Source organism: Capra hircus, chromosome 16, assembly GCF_001704415.2.
Source record: "Capra hircus breed San Clemente chromosome 16, ASM170441v1, whole genome shotgun sequence".
NCBI classification, from domain to species: Eukaryota; Metazoa; Chordata; class Mammalia; order Artiodactyla; family Bovidae; genus Capra; species Capra hircus.
In genome coordinates, this window is record NC_030823.1 from 27,459,840 (window position 1) to 27,479,650 (window position 19,811).

Here is a 19,811-nt window from a genome sequence, read left to right on the forward strand (position 1 = left end):
AGCAGAGCCTGCCCGCAGTAGTATCCAAGGCTCTGTGGCTGGGCCAGGCACTCTGGGGGGTCTCTGTGGGTGCCCAAGCTCATCTAAGGTGCCCGTCCCACCAAGAGGGTGGCTGTGCTCCCCTTCCCTCTCAGCGGAAATAGCCCTGCTCACCGGAAGTGGCTCTCCACCGTCTCCTTCTTGGCATCTTTGGGGAGTCCTGTGACAAACAGGGTCCTCCTCACCTGCCAGAGAAACACACCAGCGAGAAAAGTCACAAGGGCAAGCCAGTATGCAGAAGGACATCCTGTTCAAGCTGTTCACCCTGTTTTCCTCCCCAAGGAAAACAATGGGGGCTCAGGGGCTTAGAGGCTCATCTTCCAAGCCTGACAGAGCCTTGAAGTCTGTTATTTACATAGCATCTTTTCTAGGCAGTCAAAAATACACTTCCAGGGGATTCCCTGGCAGTATAGAGGTTAGGGCTCTGTGTTTCCACTGCAGGGACATGAGTTCAATCCCTGGTTGGGGAACTAAGATCCTGCATGTCACACAGTGGCACAGCCAAGAAAAAAATACATTTCCAAAGCAATTTCTATGAGCCTCCTTTGCAAGACAAGAGACTGAGAAAGAACCCAGAGAGGGGAGGTGACTCAAAAGAGGTCACACAGCAGATCAGAGTAAGACCCAAGAGCCAACTCACTGGAAAAGACCCTGGTGCTTGGAAAGATTGAGGGTAGAAGAAGGGGGCCAACAGAGGATGAGATGGTTGGATGGCAACATCAACTCAGTAGACATGGGTTTAAGCAAACTCTGGGAGATGGTGAAGGACAAGGAAGCCTGTTATGCTGTAGTCTGCAGTTCATGGGGTCACAAAGAGTCAGACATGACTGAGTGACTCAGTAACAACAGAAACTTCCCCTACCCCCATCAAGCTGTCGGCTGCAAAGAGAGAAGGAGCTGCTCTCAAGTCAAACTTCTTGGAAGTTACTTAGAATCAGTAACTACAAGCCCAAACCCAAACGGCGGGTAATAGCCAAATCCTAAAACAATCTATCAAAAAAAAAGAAATTCTAAATGCCAATTTTGAGCACACACACGCAAGCCTGAGGCCCCCTTGCGCTCACTGCCATTGTGGTGCTGGGGAATAAGCGTTGTGCCAGTCCTTTCTGGCTCCCACCTGAGACCTTCCCCAGCACATGCCCAGACCATCCCCTACTCACCAGGCTTTCCTCCTTGTACTTGATGGACTGGGTGTGGTGTCGCATGAAGACCACAGTGAGGATGAGGTAAAGGATAGCAAAGATGGTGTGTAGCCAAAGGAGGTTGTTGCTGTGGGGAGAGGGGAACAGCACCTGCCATCAGGGCTGGGCCCCCAGGCAGGGGCTGAGGGGCAGGGGCTGGGCTTGTTACCTTCATGGCCCTGAGCTGAAGGCCAAAGGCTTCATCAAAACAGATTCCTCTGGCAGAGGTGGCATGGCCAGCGCCCCTTTACAGAGGGTGCTGTGCTGGCAAATGCACGCCAGCCCCAAATGACACCCCCGGGTCTCCTAAGACCCACTGCAAGACAACAGCAGCCTGGGGCATGTCCACGCCCATAGCCCAGTGACAGGTGCTAGCGGCAAAGAAGCTCTGGGGTGCTAACCCTCCCGCTTTGGCCTATTCTGGGCTCCAGAGCCCACCCTCTCCTCGGTCTCACCCATCAGCACCCTCATGCCCGGCCAGCTTGTACTCACTCAGTCTGCAGGTTTGCGATTGTTGTCCTCCCAAAGCTGTAAGGGTCTTTGTCTGCAGAGAAGCACAGATACTCAGGGTCACACTAGAGACATGCGGCGGGTAGGGGGAGCAACCTTGGTTTGTGGAGCTCTGAGGAGGGGAAGGATACGATATCCAGACCAGTCCGAGGATGGTGACACTTATCCAGTCTTCAGAGCTACACCACCCAAGGTCTTTGCTTTACTCCAAGATGCTCCTGACAACTTCTTCTCAACCTACCTAAAGTCAAAATTTGACTTCATCTTGCTTTGAGAGTCTCGTGGCATCCCTTTGGAAATATAGATACATCCTAAACTGTTCCCAAAACCAAAGCTGGGAATCACTGGGTATAAGTGGGTTTATGGGACTTCCCTGGTGGTTCAGTGGTTAGGAATCCACCTTCCAATGCATGGGGTGCAGATTTGATCCCTTGTCAGGGAATTATTAATAAGATCCCACATGCCTCACAACCAAAAAAAAACAAAAACAAAAACAAAAGAAACATAAAACAGAATACTGTAACAAATTCAACAAAGATTTTTTTAAAAATAGTCCACATCAAAAACTCTTTAAAAAAAAGAAGTGGATTAATGATGGTGTTTTGGATGTTGGATTTCTGTGGGTGCTTGGAAATAGAATTCCACGCTCTTATTTTCACTCTGAGCATCACAACCATCTTCCAGATCCACTAACTGTGGCCACCTGATTTGGGTGGCGGCAGGAAGCTATAAAACACACTCTGAAAGCTCTGATCTTACAGATTTTGAGGTCTTCCTCCTACTTAGATATTAGAGTCCCCAACTCTTGGCCCAGGTTTGGGGTGGATTCTCCACCAGGTCTTTAATCAAATGGGCCAGTTCAGAAAGTCACCCTGAGACCTTCTCACATCTGAGTTCAGCAGGAATCCCGGGGCTCTGACCCAGCACCATGAGCCCTTTCCCCAGGGCTGATGCTCTGCCCGGGGCCCAATGCAGGCAAGACGAGGAGTCCTTACCCAGCAAGTCCCCTGAGAGGTTGACAGGCAGGATGATGCACAGGGACAAGCAGCTGACCACCACCAGTAGGAAGATGATGTGTCTCTGGAAGGACAGGTAGTGGATGGCGTCCTCCCCACACCACTCCAGGATCTGGTCATCGCTGGCCAAGACACACACAGAATCCTAATGAGTAGTGGTACCGGGCCAGGCCCTTGGGCCCTCTCGCGGATTATCCCATATAATCCTCACGACCATCTAGGAGGTAAGTCCCAATTTGACTACCATATTACATGTGGGGAAACAGGAACAGAAAAATCACATTAACTTCTGCAATCTGGGACTTCTCTAGTGGTCCAGTGGCTAAGACTCCATGCTCCCGATGCAGGGGGCCCGGGTTTGATCCCTGGTCAGAGAACTAAATCCTACATGCCACAGCTAAGGCCTAGCACAGTCAAGTAAACAATAAACATTTTTGAAAAATAAACCTTTTATAATCACCCAGCCTGTAACAGCAGAGCGACGACGTGGACTCCAGAGCCTGCCTCTCAGCCTCCACCCCGTTCTCCTGGATGAAAGAACCTGCACCACTCCACTCACTGTCTCTAGAAACGTCTGTGCCTGCATTTGTATGGGAGTGAGGCATGTAAGTACAATTATCCCTCGGCCCTTTCCTGCATCCATGAATAAGCGGAGCCACTGACCAGAGGGCTGCTGGGAATCTTCTGAGCAAAGCTGTGTGTGTCAGGCTCACAGCCCCCACCCTTTCTCCCATCTCCCTCAGACAAACTGGGCAAGAGAGGTGAGGTCACTGCTTCAAACATTGCAAGGCTCTGTCCACCCGACCAGCCCTGCTTCCTCCCTGTGTCCCTGCTGTGGCCCCAGAGGTGGGGAGCGGAGGCAACCTGCTCCACCCCTTCCCACCCTCAGGGCTATATCTGGAGGCTCTGGGTCATCCGGGCACTCAGAAAATTAAAATTCTGGTTTCTGACAGCCAGACTTTCCTGCTACGGAGGGAGAAGGCATGGGGGGTATCTCTTGTTCCTGACATGAAGGTACCCTGAGGGTCTTGGTCTCAGAAGTCCAGGAAAGCACCGCACTGGGAAGAAGGAACTCAGGGAGGGACTACCCTGGTGGTCCAGAGGTTAAGAATCTGCCTTCCGATGCAGGCGACTGTGAGTGCAATCCCTGGCAGGGGAACGAAGACCCCACAGGCTGTGGAACAACTAAGCCCACAGGCTACAACCAGAGAAGCCCATACGCTGAGACGAGAGAAGCCTGGGCGCCACCATGAAGATCCAGTGCAGCCGAAAGGAAAGGAGGAAAGAGCCCAAGTAAGGAAGCGCTTCAGCAAATTGCCACCATATGCTGGATCATAGAAAAAGCACGAGAGTTCCAGAAAAACATCTACTTCTGCTTTATCGACTACACCAAAGCCTTTGACTGGGTGTATCACAACAAACTGAAAAATTCTTCAAGAGCTGGGAATACCAGACCACCTTACCTGCCTCCTAAGAAACCCGTATGCAGGTCAAGAAGCCATAGTTAGAACCGGACATGGAACAACAGACTGGTTCCTAATCGGGAAAGGAGTGTGTCAAGGCTGTATATTGTCACCCTGCTTGTTTAACTTATAGGCAAAGTATACCATGCAAAATGCCAGGCTGGATGAAGCACAAGCTAGAATCAAGATTGCTGGGAGAAATATCAATAACCTCAGATATGTAGATGACACCACCCTTATGCAGAAAGCAAAGAGGAACTAATTAAAGAGCCTCTTGATGAAAGTGAAAGAGGAGAGTGAAAAAGCTGGCTTAAAATGAAGACCATGGCATCTGGTCCCAACACTTCATAGCAAATAGACAGGGAAACAATGGAAACAGTGACAGACTTTATTTTCTTGGGCTACAAAATCACTGCAGATGGTGATGGCAGCCATGAAATTAAAAGACACTCCTTGGAAGAAAAGCTATAAATAACCTAGGCAGCATATTAAAAAGCAGAGACATTACTTTGCCAACAAAGGTCCATCTAGTCAAAGCTATGGTTTTTCCAGTAGTCATGCATGGATGTGAGAGTTTGACTATGAAGAAAGCTGAATGCTGAAGAATTGATCCTTTTGAACTGTGGTGTTGGAAAAGACTCTTGAGAGTCACTTGGACTGCAAAGAGATCAAACCAGTCAATCTTAAAGGAAATCAGTCCTGAATATTCATTGGAAGGACTGATGCTAAAACTGAAGCTCCAGTACTTTGACCACCTGATGCGAAGAACTGACTCATTAGAAAAGACCCTGATGCTGGGAAAGATTAAAGGGAGGAGGGGAAGGGGACGACAGAGGATGAGATGGCTGGATGGCATCATCGACTCAATAGACATGAATCTGAGCAAGCTCTGGGAGATGGTGATGGACAGGGAGGCCTGATGTGCTGCAGTCCATGGGGTCGCCAAGAGTCAGACATGACTGAGCAACTGAACTGAACAGGATAAAAAGGCAGGTCTGAAAGTTGTGGTGAATGGTGTGGTGAGTGGGCTCTGCAGCCACACAGACAGACCACAGTTGAATCCAGCTAACCCCCCTCCAGAGAGGGTCATGGGAACCACGGGAGGCTAGGACCTAAAGTGGAGAGGCCGCTACCTGCTGACTATCTGGCCACTCAGCAGGCACACAAGGGGCAGTGAGGATCAAGGCCTGATGCCTGCCTGGCACTGGGTGGGGATGCTTGCTAAGATCCCTCCTTTTTACTGCCTAACTGGAGGAAAAACGCTGCAACTGATTACACTGTGTTCACTTCTAAATAAACTACCAAAATGCATACACTTTGCCATAACATGTGCTTACTCAGCAAATACTTGGCCACATGATCGGAAGAACAGACTCACTGGAAAAGACCTGATGTTGGGAAAGACTGAGGGCAGGAGGAGACGGGGGTGACAGAGGACAAGATGGGTGGATGGTATCACTGACTCAATGGACATGAGTTTGATCAACCTCCAAAAGACAGTAAAGGACAGGGAAGCCTGGTGTGCTGCAGTCCATGGGGTCAGAGTCAGACACAACCTAGCGACTAAGCAACAAATAGCATTAATATGACAAAGCAGAATACACAGCTGTATAGGTTACAGCCCCATTCAGTGAGAGGCGAGGTCTACGCTGGAAGGGGACATGCAAAGATGGAAACCATAGGGGTGGAATCCAGGGCAAACTGTAAGCAGTCTTTTCCAGTCACCATGAAGATAATGAGTCAAAATTTCTGTTCTGCCCCACCCGATCCAGGCGGAGAGTTGGGGCCACAGTCTGGGGTGGGGATCACCTGAGCCACAACCAGCAGTGATATGGACAGTGGCGGGGCAGAAAGCGCGCCAGAGGTAGGTACCTTTCAGAGGCAGGGCTAGGGGTGGCTTAAATGTCTTCTCGCTGATTCTTTTCTGACTGTGATAGACTTACTACACAGAGTGTGACAACTTCCAATGCAAAGAAGAAACACTGACATGATTTCATAATGGGCAGGGATGGGAGAGGCTAGCAAATCCACCCTTCCTGACCTCAGTCCTCTCCTCCCCGCCAGAAACCTCTCCCCCTGCTTCCTCTGGCTTCAGAATAGACTTCTGCTTTATTCTGCACAGACTGCCTCCTGCCAGTTCCCCTGGGAACAAGCCTTAGCAACCTCGGCTCTTTATAACATGGTCTCACACATATGAATGCACCTGAATTAGGCAGAGCTGCTGTTGCGCTCAGTCTTTGTGTGTGTGTGAGGGCAGGGAGAGTACAAATGCTTTACAATGTTGTGTTTCTTAGCTTAGTTGAGAAAAATGAAGGCCAAAGAGAAGGGTGCCAGAGAGAAGGATTTACCCAATGTCCTGGAAGTACCACATTTCATCAGTTCTAAGATAACCTTTTCATTTTTCAACACCTCTGAAATGGGGTGGGATCATAGCTGATCACAGCGTTAATAGAAAGCATTTTCTCATTCTTGGTGCTGTGTAAAATAGTGTGCACCTTACAACAGTGATCTCTCAGATGGGACAGAAGACACCACAGGCAGCAGAGCCGAGCCTCATATCATGACTCTGCCAATCACATGCTACGCAGCTAACTGGGCCCCAAGCACCTCTTTCTCTCCAAGGGGTCCAGGTTTTGAAAAACAGCTAACTTTTAACCAAATGAGCGGAATATATTAAACAATCATTATTTCTCCATTGTTCACCAATTCAAAGACATGTGATGCTGCCTAGAAGAGCTTCCATGCAAATATATCAGTGATAAATAGTAAGCAGACAGAATTACTGCCTAAAGCAAAAAATTAGCTTTAATTAGCTTGCATAGAGGCTGCCTGGGCCACTTTAATTCTCTGCCCCTACATACTGCTTTGGGCCTGAAAAGTATCTAAGAGACTCCAGCTCAGGATCAGCACCTTGGCTCTCTCCTCCTGATTGGACCCAAACAAACCCACCCAAACAAGACATCCCCAGCCACCCACGCTGTACTCACTGCAGGCGGAAGATTGCGGTCAGCCAGGAGCAACATCCCTGGGAATGGAGAACACGGGTTAGCTTCCAATAATCTCTGTTTTTCCGAGGCAGATATAATCATCAGCTTTGACACTAAGCAACAATCTAACTTCCTGTTTTATATAAAAACAAACAAACAAACAACAAACTGCTTCTGTCCCCAATTCAGCAAGCAACACTCTTGTTCAAATACGACAGAGTCTGCGTGCTCCCAGTCCTTTGTAACGTGCATCCTGGGCCTGAACATCTTGGGAAAACCTCTCAAGTTTTGACAATTTGTGGAATTATACAGGCTCCTGGGTCAAGTGGTGAAATTCAAATCAAGAGCTGATGAAAGTTCAGCGCCACTCTGGAGAAGTTGATGAGGGCTTCTGTTCATTTCAAAATGACTGAATGAGATGCAAGACAAAGCCAAGGAAACAAGCCTGCTTAACTGGCCAGTTCCCTGGAGGGGGGTTTAGAGAGGGACAGGGTGTCGTGGGTGTTATTGTCCAACACATTTCTTAAACTTAGCTCGCCTTAAAGTTGGACTGTCACCCAGCTGGGAAAGACAAATATTGGCTTGTCATTCATTCGCCAGTTACTTAGGACCTGCTGGGTGTCAGGAGATGGGGAACAGAGCTGGATAAGACTTGGTTCCTGCCTGCAGCTGACTCATAAACCAGCAGGCAAGTTAACAATTAACTGTCACACAAAGTCATAAATATGGTAACACAGACAAGTGCTGTAGCCTTGCGCCCGAGAATCAGCCAAGTCTCCTGATTCTGGGTCACTCAGCCGCCATCTGTGCCATAGTAATCCTCAAGTTCAGGTGCCTCTGTCAAAGCAGAGAAGCGCTGTCACCAGCACTTGCCCCTCAAGGTCAAGGGTTAGCAAAGTTAGCAGCTCACCAGGAGTACAACTGCCCTCTCCCTGCCAATTCATTCCTGCCCATCCATGCAAAGCCCCGCCTCCCAGCCACAACCACACCAGCCCCTTAAATACCAACCAGCTCGCTTTCAAAGTCCTGCTGCCCTGAAGAGGAAGATGACAGTCTCCGGAATCTGGACTCACTAGAAACACAAAGGGGAAAAATGACAGATGATTATTGTAAAAAATTTAAAACTTGTGTCTAGTATCTTGCTCCCTCTTGGAGCTCAGGACCAAAGCAACTAGCCTTCATAAAACTATAGGCAAAGACACTGACCGCTGCAAGGAATGGTGAGACATGAAACTCTGCTATGTGGGATGAAGAACAGGGGGCCAGAGTGTCAATGGACCATCCTGTGTTTCACCCCCTTGAACCTCAGCCCTGTGACTGATATAGATAAAGTGACTTCAAAGCGTCGCCTGTTTACAATATATTTCCCAACATAGCAAGTAAAACTTGGAATAACTACTATCTTATTAAATCTAAGACAGCTCTGGTTATAAATGGCACAATTATTTTTTGAATCGCTAAGAAGGAAAGGATGCTGTCAGTTAAATTATGACCACCATTGATAACAGGTTGCACCTAATTTCACAGATGAGGAAATGTCCAAAACATGTATTTTGGACTTGACAAATTGGGGCATTTTACATTGTTGATTTGGGCACATCCTTTCTTCTGAGTAACCCATAAATGCTTCCGATGCACTGCCAATTTGAGGTGTTTGCAACATGCTAAGTTTTGTTTCTCTCTGTTTTCCTGCACCCAGCTTCACTATCCCACTTCTAATGGCACAAGGCCTGGTGAAACTGAACTGCCAAAGCCTTTCCAAAGAACTGCCTTATGTGACCTTCACGGTAACCCTCCAGGCAAGAAAGGGCCAGAGGAAACTATCCAACGAGCTCAAGTTCAGGGTCCTGACCAAGATGACAGAGCCACGGAAGTGGGAGTGTCTCCTGATTTCCAAGTGCTCTATTCTGCTGTAGTACTCAGTAGTACTGATGGCTCAGGTGGTCAAGAATCTGCCTGCAACGCAGGAGACCCAGGTTCGATCCCTGGGTTGGGAAGATCCCCTGGAGAAGCGAATGGCAACCCACTCCAGTTCTTGCCTGGAGAATCCCATGGACAGAGAAGCCTGGTGAGCTTTATAGGATGCCTGCTTTCTTCCTTGCCTTGAGCATTTCCAAGTGCATCCATGGGATTGCAAAGAGTCAGACACAACTGAGCAACTAAGCACGCACGCAAGCATGCACTCAGTCCTCCTAAGGGTGAATGCACCAAAAATGTACCAGGTGTTTCAAAAGTTCCCCTAAATGGCCCAAGGCTCACATACAGCTGAAGCAAGAGGCCCCGGAGCCTAACCCCGGGCTTCTGCAAACCAGAGTGGAGACTGTGGGGAAAGAAGGTGCATCGATAGACAACCCCCATCGACCCTCCTGCACAGACCACATTTCAACACAGGAGCCACCTGTGGAGCAAGAGTGGGGCCCTGCCTGGGGAAGCCCTGGGGAGGCTGAGGATAGGGAGCCTGGGCCTGTCCTTGTTTCCCCACTCACTTCCTATTTCGGCCTCTGACACAAAATCCTGGGGTGAGGGGGATCAGCTGGAGCTGGAAATTCCAGTTGTGCAGACCTAGAACTCTTTCTCCCCGCTGAGGTGACATGCGCAGAGAGCCAGCAGAGCCCAAGGTGGAGGTGGAAGGCCCTGAGTCCCGGCCATGGCAGTCTGTGCTCTGACCCAGGCCCTCTGAAGCTGGTGGATTCAGGCCACGGGCGGACCCTGCCCCGGGGATGGGAGCAGCTCACCTGCAGCCCTGCTGCCCTTCCCAACCCGGCTCTCTTCGTCCCCAGCCCCAAATTAATTAATCTCAAAGAAGATGCACTTGGAAATGCTCAAGGCAAGGAAGAAAGCAGGCATTCTTCTTCGATGATGAAAGCCTGAATTATCTGAAGCAACTAGATTCCTTCTGTAGTCTGAAGCGGAAGGTTCATGGCCACGGCCAGCTCCAAGCCCCAAGGGAGAGCTGAGCGTGTGGGCCCTGGTTTTCTCACCACCACAAAGAAGGTACCGAGGCCAACCTCACGGGTCTGCGGTAAAGAGCAGAGACAACAGCTTCTGGTACAGGCCTGGCAGACATACTAATGAGCACCATCTAACATGGGCATCACATGCGGGCTATGCCTGGTGGGCTTCACAAGCCCCTCCCAGCCTCTCGTGCTCTCTCTCCCCATTCCCCCACCTACACACACACACACTTTAAATAATGAGTCTTTTTACCTGTTTCCTTCTGACACCAGGGCAATGCGGCCATAATCCCAGAATTTTCTTCTTATGATGGAAAATACCACTATTAAAAACTAAAAGTAGAAAAGAAACCAAGTAAAATCTTACTGGATGGCTTCTAATTAGAAGAGACCACTGTCTTCAGGGCAAAGGCCACCTGCCTAGACTCAAGAGGGCTAGAGGACCAGAGAAGGTGCTGAGCTGCCCGAGGCCACACAGCTCCAGAGCTCAACATTGTGCCCACCCCCTCCACCAGCCCCCATCCCCGTCAGTGCTGACACTGAGCTTGCCCTGGTGGCCTCCCGGCCAAGCTCCCAGGGCCTATCCTTTGCTCTCAAGGCAGCACTGGCAGCCACAACCTTCCTCAGCCCTGGTCTGCCTGCAAGGGCCCCTGAGTAGGGAGGCCCTGTCAGCACCCCTGGGACCAGCTCCCACCCTCACATCAGGTTGCATTTTTAATCACAGAACCATGATAGCAGGCTGAGCTAGAAGTGGTCAGATCCCTACCTTGAGTTTGGTTCTCCAGGAGGCAATCCCTGGGGACACCTGGCACAGAGCACGTGGAGGCAACGCCCACCAAAGGCCCAGTGCTAGCTGGCTTCCCTTCCACAAGCCAGGGCCATCCACAGCCCTGCATGCCCAATGGCAACGGAAGGGGTTGGACTCAAGTCTAACCCCATTTACGCTCTAAAAACCCATGGATTCTATACTCTCTCCTCCCTTCCTTTGCAGGTCCTCTGCCCTACCCCTGCCTCTCTCCCTACCCTGGATAGGCTCCCCCCCTTCAAAATCCAGGGAGGTAGAAAGACACATTTTAATCAGCATATCCCCGAGTGCCCTGGTCAGGGACTGTGGTTTTTAAATGTAGGTTTTGGACTCCAGAGTGGCTAAGTTCCAGCTGAATTTTCTCAAGGTGAAGGTGGAAGTTGGTGATATAGTTTCAAGGGCAGGTGAGTCTTGTCATCAGAAAAATATGAAAGCCGCTCAATGAGTGCCAGCCCTCTGCCCTGGCTGCTGCCTTGGCTCAAGTGGGGTAGATGTTTCCCACGCCTTGATGTCTTTCAGGCTCCTCTGGCTCCAGTCCTCAAATCTTCCTGCAATAAAAATGTACCCCACCAGCACACTCCAACAGAGAGTGACTCTCTCTTCTCATCAAACCCTGCTCAAGACAGACCCACCCCAGCCTGTGTTTCCTGACTTCTCTCCTTGGCCCAGACTCTCCCCTCCCTGAAGACGCTGGATAACAGCTCCAGAACGACCCTCCTCCATTAACCCCACCAACCCTGAAATCCATCACCACACTCGCGCTTACTCCCCCCACCCAACCACGCCTAGTAGAGAGGACTGTTCTCAACCTATGAATGGGTTTTGGCCCCAAGAGGTAGGTTACTTGACACTTGAAGAGCCCTTTATGGTAAAAGCAGCATGAGTAGCACACAGGTTTCCAAATCTGCCAATAGAAGATCAACAATGTAGCAAAACTCTAAGGCAACAATTTAGGCCTTAATCCTAGGGAGGAAGATGGAAAGAGGAGTAAAAACCGCCTTCCTCTCTCCCTATGAACATTTTTCCTGCAAGTAAACTTGGGTTGGATAGCTGCCTCCTTTAGGGCACAGGGCCCTCAAGTGACTTAGCATGCACTTTAGGCTACCCTAACTCCCCTCTCCCAGGTTCCCACCCAAGCCTAGCCTCTGGTCCAAAGCAGTCCAAGCGGTCCATTCCCTCCACCCCTTCTTACCTTGGTTACCCAGATGGTCTCCATTACATGTGAGGAGAAGGTGACAAGAGAGACCAACCATCCCATGGACACTTTTGAAAAGAAGGTGCCCTAGCACCCCAGTAAATCACACCTAGCAAGTCTGAGCCAGTCTAGGGGGGAAGATGGCATATTTCAAACTGGGTGATGGTGGTGGGGGTCTTTGGGAACAAGGAGGTCTCAATTAACAAAAGTCCACTGTGAGGAGTGGTGCTAATAGGGTGTACTCGCCTTCCCCCAATTCTCTCCTTTTCCCCACATCTGATTCTCTAAAGGCCCAAGGACCCCAGCGGAGAACAAGGGTGACATCTATAAATTGGGAATTGCAGCTTCTCTAATTCTCATCCACACTCTCCAGTCACATCTCTCATCCCAGCAGACTGACCCTTCCTAAGGGCCTTAGACACATGATGGGCTGACAACTTGGTAACAATGATAATAAACAAAAGAGCAGTAATGTACATTCTTTACATGCTTCGCCTTATTTAACCTTCTCCAAGAATCTCCGAGATAAGAATTATTACCTCCCTTTCACAGAGCAGAAACCTGAGACCCCAGTAAGCTATGTAATATGCCCAAGGTGACAGCCAGGAAGCAGAACTGGGACATAAACCCAGGGATGTCTGGCTCCTCATCTGAGTTTTCCAGAAACCCTGTGGCGGGGGAGGGGGTTAGTGCTAAACAAATAACTGATGTGATCCCCAGGGGTCTCACCAGGAAGCAGCTGACATCTATGAACAGGACAGTGGGGATGCCCCCGAAGGTGACCCCCTGGAGCACGGTGCTGTTTTTGGCCGAGTTGTAGCAGTAGGAATCATTGGGCTGGTCCCCGATGCCCAGCCGCTCGCGGATGGCCACTGTTCTGGACTGCCACAGCTCCAGGAAAGGGGAGTCGGTCATCATGCTGGTCCTCCCTGGAGAAGGAGACCCAACAGAGAGTCAGGGCACCAACTCTCCCGTGGTTTCTGCAGCCAGCGCTGGCAGAGCCAAGGGCGGGTGTCTCCACCAGGGGCTGCTGGGGCACAGGGATCCGGTAGAGGCAGACACCAGCCCTGAGTGCCCGGCAGAGTCTACAGAGAATAGCTCCATTGTAGATGTAGCCCAAGGGTCAGATGGACGGGGCAGATGGCTCATCTAAGACACAGCTGGCTGCCTCCCCAGGGGCAAGGATGAACAGGACGAAAGGGAAGGACAGGAGCCTGCCTAAAGGGTGCCAAGTTCCTCCAGCCTCAGGGATGACTGTCAGGAAGTCATTCCTGTGGGGTGAGGGGCGGGAGTGGTCCTGGGAGCCCTGGAGTGCAGGCAGGGGACAGGATGGGGCAGAGGAATCAACAGAGGAGGAAGAGTGTCCAAATGCAACAACTGCTGATCGTCTGAGCCATGGACAAGAGCTCAAGAGATGTCAGGCTGGGAATTCAGAGATAGGCCCACACCATACACTTGGAAACTGAGGCTCAGGGCCTTAAGAGTTCCATTAAGATTAAAGAGCTGGTCAGGGCAGAGTCGAGCCTCAGACCCAGCCTCCTGGGTCTCAGACGCCAGTTCCCTTTCTGCTCTGCCACATTCCCTCTGCAGCTGACTACCCACACCTGTTTGGTGAGAGATTAAAAAGCAGAGAAGGAGACTTCCCTAGTGGCCCAGTAGATAAGAATCCACCTTACAATGCAGGGGATGTGAGCTCCATCCCTGGTCAGGAAACTAAGATCCCACATGCCCTGGAGCCCGTGCACCACACCCAGAGAATCCCTGTGCCGTGATGAAGATCCCACATGATGCAACTAAGACCCAATGCAGCCAAATAAATATGTTTTTAAAAGAGAGAAAGATTTGAAGAAAAAAAAAGAAAAAAGCCAGGGAAAGAGCAGCAGAGAGGAGGAGACAGAGAAGGCAAAGGGGGAGGAGGACAGGGCCCTAAGCCTCTTCAGGGACCCCTGAGTCACCCACTGTGCATCACTGGAGCACTCCCCAGGCTCTGCCCTCTCATTCTTGCACTCCTGGCCTTTCTGGAAGGTCCAGCATTTCCAAAGCAAATATTGCTCCAGGCTAGTTGTTGACCTTTCCTTTCAGAGACGCCTGGTAACCGCAGGTGAAACTAATGGAAATCTCCAAACTCCTAAGGCCCCAGTGTTAGTGCCCAGGTTCTGGCCTGCTTTCACACTGTCTGCAGCTGAGGAGCCTGGAAAAATGCTCAGCATCCCTTCCTCTCAAGGTCCCATCTCCTTAAACCTAGTTAGACTAGATTCCCAGGGGACTTTGGCTAAGTCTGGTCTTCCTACCTGTTAGAGGGGCAAAAATCTGGGAGGCAAGAAACGGTACAAAGAACAGACAGATATTTGTACTGTGCAGTAATACAGTCTGGGTGTGTGTTGGGGAGCCAGTGATTTCCAATTCTGGCCACTCGGACAGCTCTTTTGGGACAATCTCATGCACACAGGACAGGAGGTGCAGGAGGCATGGGGGAGGCAGTAGGTCCGGGGGCATGGGAGGACTCCCCGAGAGGCCAAGTCATTCTGTCATCCCTATTAGAGACTTGGCAGTGGCTGGAGGGTGTGATGGCAGAGCCACGGAGTTGCTGGCCCTGCGCAGAGTCACAAAAGCTGCCTCTGGGAAACAGATGGTCTTAGTTTCTCTCCTTTAAACCCCACCCAGTGGCACCGCCCCAATGCAACACCCAGCCTGACGCTGGCTGGCGAAGGCCTGCCCCTCCTTCCTGTCCCACGCTTACCAGATGCTGGGGAAGGAAGTGTGGATGTGTCCCCTGGAGAGGGCCTCAGTTGGCGCTGGCAAAGGCAGCGGTGGCCCTGGCCGCCTCCCAAGCTGCCTCAGGTCCGCTGCTCATTTCCTGCTGGGCTTTCCTGATGGAGGTCATGGGGCACCAGCCTTTGCAGACTTCCCTGAAGGAACACAGGAGACAACCAGAGTCACGTGGGAGCTGTCCTTTTCCCAGGCCGGGTGCTCTGGCGTGAAACCCTTCCGCACACTTCCCCTGCACTCACACTTGCCCGGTGTCTCGGAACTCAAACACGCGTCCAGAGCCTACGGTTCTCCCCAACGGGCTCCCTCCTGTCCTGGCTCTCTCTCCAAGCACCTAGTGCTATGAAGGGGCCACCCTCCTCTGTGCACCCTGCTCTCTCCTCTCTCCTCCCCAACATCACCTGAAGCTCCAGCCTCTCTTGTCCGAGGGCTCAAGGCCCTGGTGAGCCCCGGGCACTGGGACTCCTCCCACAGAAGCACTGGGAGCTGTGGGCTCTGGGAAGACGGAGTCCAGGACCCCACACAGGCCCCAAGGGTAGCTGGGAAGGCTTCTCCAGGTCCCCCAAAGACTAGAATCAGGAAAAAAAAAAAAAAAAAGAATGCAACAGAACCAACAAGGAAGCCCTGAATAGTGAAGTGGGGGAAAAAATATCCCCATAAAATGGTCACAGAGGGAGCACTGTCAAGGGCAAGAGGCGCTGCTGCGGTGGGGGGTGTGGTGGGGGGCGCCTCACCAATTCTGCTTTGTGTGGAGCTTTGAGAGAGCAGAGGCCTAATGGGAGGGAGGGACCTACGCTCCTCCCCATCTTTTCCACCCCAGTCACGCCACTAAGTCAAACAGTCTCCCCCGGGTGGTTTAACAAGGTTTGATAAGAAGGACTCGGTGAGGTCAGCCAGCCAGCCTGGGATGAAACCTCAGGACTCTTCAGAGGTGGCCTGTCCCCTCTGCGCCTTCCAGGTGTGGGCATGGCTTTGGGGGGCCGCAGTGTCTCTCAGACCTTTCTGCTTAGTTGAGGTCTGTCTCCACCTGTTACAAGTCTGCAAGACTGCAGAACCATCACAGTCCCTCCAGGGCCAGCCCCCTGCATCCTCATCCTCCCCAACGGGCATGCTGAGAGGGCAGCTGGCAACATATTGACCACAGGGTGGCCCCCCCAGGCTCAGGAGGAGCAGGAGGGAGAGAAAAGGAGACTCAGCTGGTGGCGACTGGGAGAGAGCTGGCTTAGTGGCTGAAAGACTGATAGCGCTGGGCAGGGGCCAAACCAGCAATTAGGCCCTGTGGCCATGGGTGCCCTGCCTGGTCATGTTCAGTCATCCCATATTTGTCAGATACACATTATGGATGCCTGGTCTTATCCATCCCTTCTCTAGGGAGCTCTCTGCTCATCATCTCATTCAGGAAAGCCAAGATATACTGCTGAGGCCCTGGGGTCAGGTGAGCAGCAGGTGACTCAGGACTCAACTCAAAGTTCAACCCACGTACACCCCAGAGTCTGGTTGTGGCGAGGGGACAGAGGGCTCAATGTGATGGCCATTCCACAAACTGCCAAAGAAGTCAGCCGCCCATGCTAACCCCCTGCCCATCCAAGCTGGCAGCTGCTGGCCCCTGTAGCACACCAGAAGATCTCTGTTCCTCCCTGCCACAAACAGGAGCAGAATGTGTGAGCATCATCAGCTCTTGCAAATTCAGGGTATTTTTATCATCAAATCTTCTGACTTTGTTACTATGATGGCAGGACGACAAACAGGTCCAGGCCCTCTGCCATAAGAGAAGACTCTGATGTTCTAGACGGCAGGTTGCATACTTCTCCTTAAAGCCCCACCAAACAGGGTCCAGGAACCTGGACAACCATTCACCTCCCAGACACCAGCAGTGGGGGACTAGGGAAATGGCTCAGAGTCCCACTGCAGTGGCCTGAAGCCCTGAGCAGACTCTGAAGTGAGGCTCCCAGCACCACGTGGCTTCACCACTCCACGCCTTGGCTTCCTTCTCTGTGAAATGGAGACAATGATGTGCTTCCTGCAGGGTGAGAGTGGGAGGCAATGCCCATAAAGCATTGAACCCTCATGGGCACTCCAAATCTGCTTTTAAGTCACCTCTCCAGACAATGGGAAACATGATAGCAAAACCCCATCTGACATTTTTCCCATTAGAGTACAGTGAACACCCAAGGGAGATCTTTGCCCATAAACTAAACAAATAAGAGGTGAAGTGAAGTGAAAGTTGCTTAGTTGAGTCTGACTCTTTGTGACCCCAGGCTCCTCTGTCCATGGGAGTCTCTAGACCAGAATACTAGAGTGGGTAGCCATTCCCTTCTCCAGGGGATCTTCCAACCCAGGGATTGAACCCACGTCTCCCGCATTACAGGTGGATTCTTTACCATCTGAGCTACCAGGGAAGCCCAGACAAGAGGTGTGTGAAGGCAGAAAGAAGCCTCTCCTGTATACTCCACCTCAAGATAGCAGCAGACTCAGGACTCTCCGACAGGGGTCAGAGAAGGGAAGTAGAAAGGCAAGCATGGAGTAGGAGAGGGGAAATACGGGTTGTTTCTCCAATAAGAGATGACCTGGAGTCTTCCCTCATCCCCAGCAACAGTCCACAACTCTGCTTGAGCCAGGGCCCAAGAAGGTCCTCAGGATGCCCCCACACACAGCCCCTTTGTACACACTAGGCCTGGACTGGTGAGCACAATCCACTGGCTTAACCTCAAACCTTCCACACTTTAGGGGCTGGATACCGTCACACAACTTCAGCTCAGAAGGAAGCAAAGGGGGTTAAGGGTGTAATTTTGTATACCCCTGTGGTCTCCTGTTTTTCAGAACACCGACTGAGCTGAAAGAGAGGCCACCCCAGAGTCTCAGGTAGCCAGGCTTATCAGGTACTGGAACCTCTACGGTTTTGGTTTCTTAGCAGAGCTCTCTTCTTCCCCCTATCCTCCAAAACCCCTAGCTTCCCTCCTCAGGACTCCAGAGAGTGGTTTCTACCTTCCCATGGGCAGGGGACTCAGATACTCGGCCCCTACCCAGGCCGGCCTCGCATAGAGAAAAAGCAGCCCCTGGGCTGAGATCCCCGGGCTAGGCTGGGAGGTCGATTCCAGCTGACAAATCCCCAGAGAGAGGGTGGGAAGAGAAAGGGATTAGCCTTAAAAGCGAAAAGTTGGAGCCTTGGATTGGGAAGTTGCGTAAAGCCATCAGGCGCGGCGCTGGAAGCGAGGCGCGAGGTCTGCGCAGCCCGGGGACAGACACCCTCCTCCCAGCCACTCGGTCACCCCTGCTCCGGAGTTGGGGCTGCGGAGGCAAGAGGCCCGCACCCCGGAACCAGACACTAGACGTGGCACCCTGGCGTAGACCCCGGGTCCTGCCGGTCTCGGGGAAAGGAAGAAGGCGTCATCCCCCCTCTCAACGCCCCTTCCCCTTTACCTGCGGCGGCGGCGGCGCAGCGACCCGAGCAGACCAGAAGTTGTCTGGCTCCACCTGGTCGGGCGGGGCTGCGTCCTGACCACTTAAAAGTTATAAAGTGAAACTCCCCGCTCTCCTGCACATGCGCAGAGCCGCGTCCACGGCTTGCCCAATTTGCAGCTACGCCCGAGTGGGTGTCAGCTCTGCCGCCGCCTCCCGCCCCCGGCGCCGTGTGCCCCTGGGCGATCCTCCGTCCAGGCCCGGCGCGGGGCCACTGCTCACTGCGCTCAGCTCCTCCCTGCAGTCTGCAGGCCCCGTTCCGGCCAGCTTGTGTCCTGGGGCCGAGGAGAGTGCCGCCAGGGCTGATTCCCCTCCCCGGCCCCCCGACGCGTCCCCCTTTCCCCGATAGACACCTTGGGGCGCCCCAGGCCTAGTACAGGGTGATCACATCCGTGGGAGGCGGGGGCAGCGCATGGGCGAAAGTTCTTGATTTTTCTGTAGTGCACTGAATTTCCTAGACCAGCTTTTAAGCCCCCCTGTATCGGGGCGGAGTGGGGTCGGGGGGTAGGGAAATCGGGTAGGCTCAGCCCGCACCTCGGCTCCACGTAGTCCGTCGTCACCTGGTTCCCAGTGCGGAAGACTACGGCTCCGGCTCCGCTATCTTTCTGAATAGCCTGACAGTGAAAGCCCTGGGGCCAGCGGCGGGGGAGGGGGCCGCGGGGGGTTCCTGCGTTTGGCCCCAAATAGAAGTCGCAGTGTTTTCGGCGGTGCCCCGGAGCCAAAGCCGGAACTGCCAATACTGGGCCGCCAGGGTCACCGTTCTAGCCCAGCTCGCTGAGCTCTGGGTCCCAGAGAGTTCCCTTTGAGCGGCAGCCCCCGCAGTTGGACTGTAAGCTCCCCGAGGGCGCTGGGGTGTGCTCTGGGCAACACACAGGTTGGCGTTCAATGAGGACAGCGCCCCCAGTGAACCCGAAGAGCACAGCCCGCCGGCTGCAGCAGTCCGCCCTCCTCCGCAGGCCTCCGTTTCCGCAGGAGGTTGGACCAAAGCTTTCTCTCAGGTCCCTTCCAGCACTAAAAATCTGTGAATGCTGAACAGCTCCGCACTCAGTACCTGCACAGCTTTGCAGGGCTCTGGCCCTCTTCCATTTCTGGGCTTTCATCTTTTGTTGTCGTGGTAAATGTATTCACCTTATCTCCCTCCCCAGCCAGCCTGGGGATCTCTGGAGGGAGCCTGCCAGGGGTGTCTTCTGCTCTAGCAGTGCTTTTCTGACCCATTTGCTGGCTTTCTCCTTCTCCCCAACCCCCAGTCACTAGTTATTTCCAGAGTTTGCCCTTGACGTCTGTGCTCAACACAGCCCTTGGCCTACCCGTAAGCGCCTGGCCATCTCTCCTCCTGCGGTTCCCTCCAGCGGCCAAGGAACCCACAACTGACTTCCAGCAGGTGCCTGCGTGTGGCCACTGGGCTTCCCCCTGGCGCCTCAGACGGACTCTGT

At 52.4% G+C, this 19,811-nt stretch overlaps 1 protein-coding gene across 3 annotated transcripts in view; it reads right to left on the minus strand.

Moving 5' to 3' along the window:
• The window catches only part of TMEM63A (transmembrane protein 63A), a 36,705-nt gene extending 17,771 nt beyond the window's left edge, over positions 1–18,934 (minus strand). Inside the window, exons 1-10 of one of the 3 annotated variants that reach the window (XM_018059927.1) lie at positions 18,913–18,934; positions 14,891–15,059; positions 12,880–13,079; positions 10,404–10,483; positions 8,205–8,268; positions 7,197–7,234; positions 2,726–2,868; positions 1,713–1,764; positions 1,200–1,308; positions 154–224 (exon numbers count right to left, since the gene is read on the minus strand). In XM_018059927.1, coding sequence (XP_017915416.1) covers positions 154–224; positions 1,200–1,308; positions 1,713–1,764; positions 2,726–2,868; positions 7,197–7,234; positions 8,205–8,268; positions 10,404–10,483; positions 12,880–13,068 — 746 coding nt within the window. In that variant the 5' untranslated portion in view covers positions 13,069–13,079; positions 14,891–15,059; positions 18,913–18,934. 3 annotated transcript variants of the gene reach the window in all.